The sequence below is a fragment of the Hemitrygon akajei genome, chromosome 5 (assembly GCF_048418815.1).
Source record: "Hemitrygon akajei chromosome 5, sHemAka1.3, whole genome shotgun sequence".
NCBI classification, from domain to species: Eukaryota; Metazoa; Chordata; class Chondrichthyes; order Myliobatiformes; family Dasyatidae; genus Hemitrygon; species Hemitrygon akajei.
This window is the reverse complement of record NC_133128.1, coordinates 190,715,501-190,726,905: the sequence shown is the minus strand read 5'-3', so window position 1 is coordinate 190,726,905 and position 11,405 is coordinate 190,715,501. Positions and strand designations below refer to the sequence as shown.

At 38.3% G+C, this 11,405-nt stretch overlaps 1 protein-coding gene across 1 annotated transcript; it reads right to left on the bottom strand.

Moving 5' to 3' along the window:
- Positions 1 to 6,422: 6,422 nt before the first annotated feature.
- Positions 6,423 to 10,552, bottom strand: en1a (engrailed homeobox 1a). The gene is made up of 2 exons (XM_073044697.1): positions 9,735 to 10,552; positions 6,423 to 7,140 (listed from the first exon to the last, which is right to left on the bottom strand). The coding sequence occupies exons 1-2, from the start codon at positions 10,237 to 10,239 to the stop codon at positions 6,821 to 6,823; spliced, it is 825 nt and encodes a 274-aa protein (XP_072900798.1). The 5' UTR covers positions 10,240 to 10,552; the 3' UTR covers positions 6,423 to 6,820.
- Between the last annotated feature and the right edge of the window lie 853 nt (positions 10,553 to 11,405).

Sequence of the window (11,405 nt, the reverse complement as noted above, 5' to 3'; positions counted from 1 at the left end):
AATAATGAAAATGTAAAAATGACACAAATACAGTTCGCATAGTTAATTTATCCAAATTATATAAGTACCGTCAAATAACATATATCTACAATTATTGTACTCTAAGGGAAAATCATGTTTCTAATATTATAGTTGTCTCGTAATATTTATGATACTTTAAAATACTTCATTAAAAGTAAAATGTCTGCAGTTAAAAATAATCTTTTTTCACCTGTTCCATTATGTCGTACTAATGCATCTTGATTTAAAATTTCTAACTAATATGACCCATTAATTTGTGTGCTTTCTTTTAGATGACAAATGATAGCATATAAACCTGAGCACGCCTCTTCGGCTGGTGCTGCAAGTAGAAATTGTTGGAACACAATTCCGAACAGAGTGACCTCTTTTTTTTTGGTTCACTGGGCAGAACGAGCAAATACGAACTGCGCCGACGAAAACTACTTTATTCCAATCAACTTACCAGTTGTTCATTTCCAGAAATAAACCTAGATAACTTTTGCTACTGTCTGAAATTCTGTCAGTGTCATTTATCTAAAGAGAAACTCTTAAATGGCAGGATTTAAAGGAAGGGCGTTGAAAAAGTGGAGCAGGATGTTCTTGTATTCACCTATGCCTTTTAACCCACACACCCTTCCAAAGACTTCATTCACAAACGTCGTTCATTTTTAACTGTTGTAGGATATACTGTATTAGGTGGGGAGAAGGTCCTTTCCGATTTGAAACTGTTTTAGAAAAAAAGTTCCAGCCACGTTGCTTTGTAGTTTATACCACGTCAGTCAGAAGCACGTAGCCAACCAAGCTAGTTGAATAAATGTAAGATTTCAGGTAAAGCGGAGCAATCGTCTGATCCTTGATTCTCTGAAATCATGCATTCTTTGAACGCATCGGCCATAATAATGTTAAATTAGCAGAGAATTGTAAACCACCAGCCAGATGGTCTGAAAGAACCGAAACAAACGATTTTAACGTCGAGGTGTTTATCTCGAATGTACATAAAACCCCGTCACTACATGAAATGGTGACTTGGCTAAAAGAAACGCGCTCTGTATACACAATTCGATAATGATTTGGGCAACCATTCGCCGAAAATAAAGTAAATGAGGTCTTGGAAAACTCGGAAAATCGGAAGTACCAATTGAATATATTTCGATACGATGGCGGGATTGCCTCAGCTTTTAGTTTCAACTGTGTCTGCATATATTTGACTTCCAGAATTTTTTTTTAAATTGAAAGAACGGGTGGGAGCATGTGCGTTATTAACAGTGCATCTTGCTCCGCAACCTTCACATGCTATCAAATAGCTAATATTTTCTTCACCTGGGTTTTTAGGTATCATTGGTGTAAAGTTTATAATATGCGACATGAAGTCATCCATTCAACGTAGGGAAGAGTTCTTCGCTTCCAATAGCAAAAGCTTAGTTGCTGGTGTGTCCTTCACAAAAACCAAGCTTCTGTTTGCACGAGTCATATTACTTAGAACAAACTATGTCGAGGTAACTTTGATTTGCCCAGAATATTTTGCATATCTCGTAGAGCAACCGGAAGTCGCTTTTTTGACGTGGAAAAATTTCAAACTATAAATATATAGGTGTTCCAGATTACGTTGGAATCTGAAGTACTCAGAATTAGGAGATCGGAAATTTCTCTTCAATAATTGTTAGGAAGGATGCTCAAGAATCTGATTATTCTATAACAATCAAACTAAAGTTGATTTTCCCACTAATATGAAAGTATGCATTCACGCGCAGCTCTCCAGATATGTCCAATCGGTTTATTATTGTTCTTGTAAAGCCAGAAATAAAATATGTAAGCAATAAATTACCAACGTGTTCAGTTTTCCACTGCTTATTTAACTCTGATCTGGTTTTAACTGTACCACCAACCAAATATTCTTATTAGACTAATAACCGTCAGACATTGTGTGTTCTTTTAATGCGTCCTACTTGTCCAGAATCTGCTCTTTGACCCCCAAAAGGAAAGCCGCCGCTCCCGCCCCCTCCTCGCGTCTAGTGTTATTCCGGGAAAGGGCCACAAACGACAAGGTGACTGACAGAAGACATAAGATTGGACCCTCCAGAGCGCCTTTTAAAAGTGGAACTGGCATGTTAACTTAAGATACTTGCCAGTGGACGGAAATAACTACACACGCTGTGTATTAGATATTCAATCTGTACACTGTGATATAATTATTCAATGATTCAATGCATACTTATTATCAAATAATGTATAAATTATTAATCTTGAGATATGACAATAATATCCCTAAGAATATTGACATTAATATCAAACTGAATATATACATATGGCCTGTAGTATATGGATATATCCATCCATCTATCCATCCAACTATCCATCCATCTATCCATCTATCTATTATATATAATACATGATATGAGTATAATTCCAAAGGATATCTTGGCAGCATACGAACATAATCTTGACCGAAGAGTTGAATTGCAGAGTTTGTAGTGTATTAGCTGTGATTTAACTTGTTTCCCCTCAATAATAAATTTGCGCATGTGTTACAAATCTGTGGACAGATGCAAACAGAATGTTTTCGGGCTTATAGATTCTCATATTTATGATTCTGATGATAACTATTTATAACTGCAGATCATAACGTGAATTAATATTCAAACTACCAGTTAACACTAATGCCGCCCACAACATTACTGTAAAATAGTCCGGCTTTCAGGACGTAAAGCGGCAAGGACGCTTCCCGAGCTATCTAACTTTATTTTCTCCTTGAACACCCTTCATATAAGTGGACGTATTTGTATTATTCAGACTAGGCATGCAGCTGAAGACTGGTTAGTACCTAACAGAATGTTATTTGACAACTTCAGTTTCGGTGTAATATTCACTAAGACGTTCCACAGGAGATGCCATTCACTTTGTACGGATGATGTAGCTAGAGCCCAGTGAAAATACAATTATTTATTTCAGTACGATATTAAATAAATCTTACATATTTTGCACCGTGGTTCTCCACATAAACCTACAAATTATACCGTCGTTAGCTAAGAGTCACTGTTCAGACTTTACTATACTAACCAGGTTTATTGTGATTTCTTCAACGCGTTATGAGACCAGTATCCACTTTCCACTTTATATTCCAGCCTATTTTGCTTAGGTTTATTTTACCAATCTGTCACGGAACATGATTTTTTTTTGCTTTATGACAAGAATATTGAAAACGCACAGTATGCATGGTTTTAATTCTCAAGATTCTCTTAAAAGTGATCATTGGAAAATATTAAAAGTGAATTAAGACCTTGTGTCTTTTAACATAAATAAAGAATTGAATCAACTCTTGTACGTTTAATCTTTTTGGAGCTCACGGCATAGTGCACGTGAGCTTCTTTGACAAATTCATTGTCGTAAACTCCCTTACCTGACCTTCTTTCTCCCTTTGTTTTTGGTTGTCTTAATAAATGAAACAAATAGACTGCGAACTAATCAAAATGTGGACAGGAATCCATACATTTCTCTTCTAATAGAACATTGTCCATTTCATAATATCTGAAGCTCTTGCGAAAGGGAACACGTGTTAACACATTTAATTTTCTTCCTTGGAAAACGTCGACCGTTCCCGTTAAAATTCATGAAACTATTTAAAAGCCATTAAATTTTAGGTAGTCTATTTTTTAAAAATGTACACTACATAGATTTAAAGCTCCAATTTGCGGGGGGAAAAACTTCATTCGTGTATAAACCTTTGGTTACAAAGAGAAAACGACGAAAACAAGATAATTTGCAGCATCTGTTCTAAGTGTTAAACATTGTACTAAATTGTTAATCAGCATAATGTTTTGTTTATCTACAATAACTCAACAGCTGAAAGTTAGTTTGCATTATTAAGTGGGATTGAGAAAATATGCTACACCGCTCGTGGCACAAAATTTGATTTCAACCAAAGCTAGAGGGCGCTGATTCGAATTGCCTCGTGTGTGCATCTACAGATATGAAATCCAGCAAAAGGTCTCTTCTTTATTCCGGCCAATGTTCCCATAACATATAAATTGAATTCTCGGATAATGGAACTGCTTTTAAATAGGAACTAAAGTATTTATTGGCTAAATCTGTCAATTCCTTGCAAGATGTTTTTTAAGGATTGCGTTGAAGCAGCAGATTGCATGTTCAGCAATGCGTCACCCACTCGTTGGGAATGCTTCAAAGCAGCAATTCCTGCAAATCAGAAAATATGCACGAAATATGACGAAGGTCTTTGTTTTACTATCCTTCAGAAAACAGGCTATGTATCCAGCCAAAAACATGATGCTAGCCTGTTACTATATGTTCTCCGCGAACTAAAATAAATCAAATGCAACTTAATACAATATATTACGCCCCCCTCCCCCCTTTACTTTTCACTGTTGGTCACAAATATCGAAGGCAGCAATTATTACCCTCAACAAGACAAGGAAGTTATCTTTCAGGACACCGCACCTCTATTCCACAGGTGTCGGGCTATTTTGCAAATTGTAATTTCCGTGAGTTGCGAGTCAACAAGATACCGTGCTCCTTTGCCGTGAGTACACTGTTAATTCCCCCTTCCTCTTTGAACATTTACGTTCCGAGAAGGTTGTGACTTTTGACTGAAATTATTGGGGATAATTTAAACAGATTTGGGTAGAACTTTTTTTTTGTATTTGCACAATAGATTAAGAAAATGCGAGTCTATGAAAGAATCTTTACAGTTGTCTGTATTCGCTTCAGAAATCTAATAGTAATGGGGAGGCAATTGTATAAACAATTTTTCTAATGAACTGAATTGTATTCATCTTTCTATTTTAGTTGTTTATGCCAGAGTTTAAATAACAAAGACGCGGGTTTTTTTCTCTGACGGATCAGGTATAACTGCTTATTTTACTGTGGTTATTACAATTTTCAATCTACGTGTTTGTATATTAGATGGTAATGCATTTTTGCATATTTATTTCAGATTTTCCTGTTCATAAAGTATTTTCTGACACAGAATGTGTGAAATAATGCAAAAATCGCTGGTTTCGTTAGTCAATCGATAATGTGGAAATTTGTAGAAACCCATACTATTATTTGTCATAGTGATTACTGAATCATAATGTAACATCGCCCAGGCAAGTAACATTTCGAAATAGTGTACGATTTATTTTCAACATTCGATCTCCTTTTTCTGTCTTTCAGCATTCTCCAGTTGTTAACTAGCAACGCTATTGCTTTTGTGTTGCTGGAAGTGAATCAGATTTCATCAATTTCTGTCTAGTAAGCACGCGATTGTGGTTATTTTAGCATTTCCCCTGATCGCTGTACAGTATTTTTTAAAAATCGGTCAATTTTGGCTACACATAATTATCAGAAGGGACCTTCCTGTTTATTTGCTATGTTGACCACGTCACCACGTAGTAAATAGTTTGCTATTTTGCTCATCTAAGGACCGGTGATGTGGAATCTATGAGATGATAGAGTTAGGGAGCTAACATCAGATTCAATGCAAGCGACACGTCACTCTTTGCTGACCTGAAGTTTGGATCGAATATTTTATATCGTTGTTTAATGAAGAGGCAGCTCACAATGATTGAAAAATAACAACCTGTATTAATCCAAAAAGTCAACTTCACACGAATCATATGGACGATCTAATTATATTATTCCTTACTGCTCTTTCTTTTTGGACGCTCCATGGGGGTTATTTGTCCTGCTTATACCGATTAGAAAAGAGGGGTACGAATGTTTTTTACACGTAATTTTCTGTCGGAAGTAAATATTTAGGCAACACACAGATTTCCAGCATCCGCAGTTTTTCTCTTGTTTGTAAATATTTAGGTGTAGTTTTTGTGCAAAACAAACATGATCATGCAACCGCTAAACGTGCTTCATTAATTGTGAACTAATTTGTTTCAGGAATTGAAATGTAATTATTGTCAGTCTTAAATACAGAAAAAAAGCCTGTTAGCTCCTTGGTGTAGTTTTAAATGTACGCCCTAAATGCAAAGGCGGTGCAATCTGAGCTCTAGCGGTAACATACAGTGCCTAAGATGCACGCCTTTTCGAAAATGTGAAAAATCAGAGGGAAACCACATCACTCTGCCCATTGTATACATCAGATTTCCCTCCATTAAGTGTGTCTAAGGGTGCTTCAGAAAAAGAGACTATTTTTTTTAGGAAGCGAGCTGACAATTAGGAATTAAAGGTGATACAATGTGCCTATAAGATTCGCACTTCTGGAGAAATAGATATTTAAGATGTTAGATCCACTACATTTTACAGGGTAGAATTCCCTCCTATTTAAAACGTCACATGAGCCAAGAATTATAATTGATGTATTTAATTATTATTACTATCATTAATTATCTTTTCCTTTCCTTGACGCACCTTTGCGGGCCCTCTAATTCAAATACAGAGCTGAGAGAGAAAGAAAAGAGTACGATACCAAACTATTAGTCAGAATGTGCACGGAGCACAGTCTACACTTTATTTGAAGCTACATCATTTCTCAACATAGTAAAATCTTTGGCATGTAGCGGCGATTCATTACGTAGTCTGTTTATGTTTCTGAACAAGTTCAGAAAAGACCGGGTTCACATAAAATCTCTAGACCTGACATTGACTAAAACGATTAGCGACAACATTGAGAACGGAAATGATAAAATCTCGGTCAAGCAGGGATCTCTCGGCATCTCCTTACCTGAAATTAAATATATACAACGTCATAATGTGTTTGGTTATATATAATTTTAAAATGCTTGTATTATAATTCAGTCCATATAGATACACGCAGATCCAATTTAAATAGCACCTGTCACAGTCCTTTATTTCAACAGAATAAAACGGAATATCAGTCACTGTCCTCTTTCTCGTCTTGAATTGTTGTGGTGGAATGATTATAAAGTCCCTGGGCCATTAGATGCAGAGCCAAGCCGTTCTTCAGGCCGCTGGCTTTCTTGATCTTCGCCCTCTTGTTCTGGAACCAGATTTTGATCTGGGATTCGTTCAGATTGAGTTCTTGTGCTAACGTTTGCCGCCTCTGCTCGGTGATGTAGCGATTGGTTTGGAATTCTGCTTTGAGTCTCTGCAACTGCTCGGCTGTGAACGCCGTCCGTGGCCGCTTGTCTTCTTTCTCACTCTTCTTCTTCTTCAGTTTTCGAGTTCGGGGACCTGTGGGGAAACAGTAAATAAAAACACACACATGGTCACGCTTTCAAACTCTTCCTTTCAAATCTATTCCCACAAACCTTTCAGAGACCTATACCGCTAAATATACAAATCAATGAGTACGGCCGCCCTTTAAATAGGCGGCCATATTTATGGTCTTAAAATTAACAAAATGGCGCAAAGTACATATCCCACCACAAAACAATGCTGCCACGGGGAATCCGTATTTGATTTAATGTTTAATCGTGTACGGAATCTTGTGTAGCAACGTTTGATCCTTTGTCCTGCAGGAATTGCCAGGGTGCGCTTATTTTTTGTTTAAGGCATTCGATATATACAAGTTTATTAACATTATAAAGGTTTGCACTTTTAGTCTCATTGGCTAACCAATGGTTACTAGATGTACATCTGCGTGCAAAGAAGGAGATAGCACTGCAGTGTTTCTTTAGGAGATAGCGAAAAGGCACGAATGACTTTTCAGTAAAGGTAAAATAACTGAAAATTCAAATCATTGCCCATGGACGGAACTCCCCACCCCCAATTCATTTTCATCCTTGAGCAGAAATTAGGCATTTTCTTTTAAGTCGGTTCTTTTCAAATACGGTGGAGGTGTACTGTCTGCCAGTGGACAATAGTGAGCAGATAGCTCTGTTCCTGAACAAGAGTAAGTTGCGCCGCCTTTTAAAGAACAATAAGTATAATTTGTGGTTTACAATAGGCTTGGTTAGAACGGGAGAGAGTTCAACTTCTAGGCTGCAGCTACTGTTCTTTACAATTCACATTCTAGGTGTGTTGCCCACAGTTTGTTACCCTCTTAAAATCGGCTATTCTTAAATAAAATGAGAAGATCCTGTAAATTTTCACTATTACCTGTATACTGAAGTTTACCAAAAATCAAAAAAAAGAACCAAAGTCACATGTAACAAAATACAGTACTTTTGTATGAATTTTACAGAAAATATTACAGCGCCTTCAGAGACGGGGAAATCTGTTCTTTCAGCTGGAATGGTTGCCTTCATACGATCCAGATATACCAAATTAGATAACATCCTGTCACAACATCTCCTACAACCATTGATGTAAGATTATACTAACCAGCAATGTGTGAGCAGAGGATATTGTGGGGGGAAACAGCACATAAACACAGTAGAAGCAGCTTTGTGTTTTCTTGGTGTGATTACAGTTAAAACCCCCTGTCAATATTTAAGACGACTGTAAAATCACTTTTTATATTTCCCACAATTATCGCATTCATTGAACAACGAGCCTAAACAGCGCTGGTAAATGTTAATAAAATCATTTTACTCCTTGACTGAAAAGCTAAAAAGTGACGTTTTGCTAAATGTTTAGCCTGACAGCTCAATCAATCAATCAACTAGTCAATCAAGCTGGCTTTTCTCGGTTTGTGGAGCTCGGCGCCATGATTAGCTGAAACTCACACTACATGGAGGCAGAAGTTTGCAGGATCGCTTTCAGTGACAGGGCATTTCTCTTCGTCTTCTGCAAATCGCCAGCGTAACCGTCCCGCCAGGCCGCCGCACACAGCGGCCAATGCATAAATCAGCCGGTTAAACCTTTACTAAACGTATACACCAGAAACCTTCCTTAATCGATGCTTTCCGATTCCCGACTTTCTGAGGAAGGGTCTGTCCCGATTACGCTATTTATACCCTGATGTGATTCCTTGCTGCTTTTGATTTTACTCTGACCATAAGAAATTCCTCAATCTGCTATTTTCAGTAAAATCATTATTTTTTCCCCCTTGTACAGTGAGAACCTCGAGCGGGCAAATGTGAGTATATATTCATGAACAAGAATTAATAAGCGTTCAAGAAGAGTTTAAATCATTAAAATTCGAATTTGCCTTTTCTTTACTGGGTCCCAACACCATCAAAATAATAATTAAATGACTGTCTCGGCTATCAAATAAATCGGGAACTGACATAATAAAAATATATCTAGAGCGGGCCGTTGATCATAATTAAAATGATTACCAAATTATAGTTTTTTAGCCAGAGTAGGCTCTGAACTGAATTAATTCTATCTGCATCGGCGAACAACCTTTCCGAGCATTCATGAGTTGAAGCAGTAAGCGCCGTGGTTTAAGAAAAAATATCCAAATTCTCTAAATTTCGATTATTTTAATTTTATCGTCGTTAACGGGCTGAATCTGCAGCGAATGTTGTACGATATAGTTTCATTTCCCCGGCCTGCAAAGACTAACCAACGCCAAGGCCCCAACCTTCAAGTCCTGCTTCGTGTCACTGTTTCCACCGTTGTGTTTGCCAATTGTTTAGGTCACTTAACTTCAACACTATTGATCTGAAATACCCAAAAGTTTAACTTCTGGTACAATCTTCTCTGTTTTAGGATTGTGACAAGCCATTCTTTTATTGCGCCGCTTGGTTCAGACACACACAAAAAGCGTGGGATAAATACTCTATAAGGTTAAAAACTACGCTCACTGCTTTCAGAATTCATAGATTTTTTTTTAAAAAACAGCCATTTGCCTGCAGTAGATTTACAAAGAAAAAGTTGTTTATTGTTGACCGATTGTACTTTTTCTTGCTTGCATTACAGGCATTATAATTTCTTACCAGAAGACGGTCTGTCTGAATATCTCGTACAATAAACCCAGGCAGGCCACATTAGAGTCGCAGATGTTGGCGTTTTGACTCCCTCCGTGTTGGATAAAGGTTCTGCATTAGCCCCCATAAGCATAAGCGCTGAGCCAGTGTTTTCTGCATACTTTGTCGAATTAGTTCCATCGCCTTCGTTTTGCTTTGGTTGGGACTGCTTGGTCGGCTGCGAGGAGCTGTCACTACAATCTGAATCCGCACTTAGACTCGATGTGTTTGACGGCCTCGTAAGGGGATTGACGTTTTCTCTGCCGGACGTCTGCGCCCGATCTCGCTCCTTCTTACACCCAAAGTCCGGCCTCAAGATATTATCAATAAAAAAGTTAGTGTTTCTGTGCGGCTGCTGCGCCGCTGGATGGGGCTGTATTTGAGGCGACTGGAAGGGCGGAGAGAGCGAAACGCGATCCGCCTCGCTCGATTCCCTACTCTCCACATGAATGTTTTGATCCTTTTGCTCTTCCATATTGCGAGCTGTCAATTGCACCGGCTTGATCCTTGCCCCACTTGATCGGCGACGTATCCAAAACGGTGAAAGCCAAACACCTTCTTCGATGTCTTTTGGCAGTCTTCTCCCCCCCTCGTTTTTGAAGGACAGCTGCACTATGTACTTGGCATGGTGGGTGTTTCAGTGCTTTCACCTCCACTTTTCATCCTTACTGTGCCATGCAAAGCTGGCACTGCACTGATCTTTGTTTGGAGTCCGTGGCGATTCTCTGACAGGGCGAGCTTTTGCAAACTCCTAAATCGCAGCCTCTCTCAGACACTTTTTCCAGCAACCGGAAGCACGTGAATGGCAGGCACGTGCGCTCCGCCAATCAGCGGGCTCAGCGTCAGGCCCCCGGGGGTGGACTCCCTGTGCCAGCGGCGGGGCTGGCCAATCGCAAACGTCGCTTCCCAAATAAATAAAAAACCCAGATGAGACGTAATAAGGGGGTTCTCCGTTGGGTCTTGCAGATCCACTTCCCAGAGTCTTTGCAATAAGCAAACGTGAAAAAAACAAAGGTCATACGAAAACGAACACTTCAATCTTAGCTAAACTTCTAAGAGACGTCCAAAGATTAATTATTGCATTTTGAAGCAAAGTTTCTTACAAAACTGCTATAAAAAGTCTTGTTGTTTTCCTAGGTTTCCATAATTGAAATTTGGGCAATATATTAACTTGCGTTACAGAACTGAAGCAGCATTCTCTTTTAATTTTAAAAAAACAGTGAGTACAATATTTGCTGTGAGCTTCATCGCGGAAGAACTACCAGATTTAATTCATTAATTCAATGTAAATCAAGATTCAAAACGTACTTCCGTTAACGATGTGACGCCAGTCGTATTTTTAAACGGTACTATATAGATTTATATCTCTATATGTTTATCAATGTAGTTACGTCGCTCAAGGTAAAACTAATTGGAAAATGACTTTCACAGATGTTGTAACTTTCCACCTCATCGTTACAAACCCGGCCCTCCGGTTTCCGTGCTGAAGTACCGGCACACACTGATGTATCGGTAGCTCTAGTCAAATAAGATTGTTAAGTTTTCGATCATGCTTACCTGTAAAGTTAAAATAGAGTGACCTTCTTGGAAAGACTGTCATGGGATTGTGAGATAGAATGCCTCTTCCACTTGTTAGAAGAT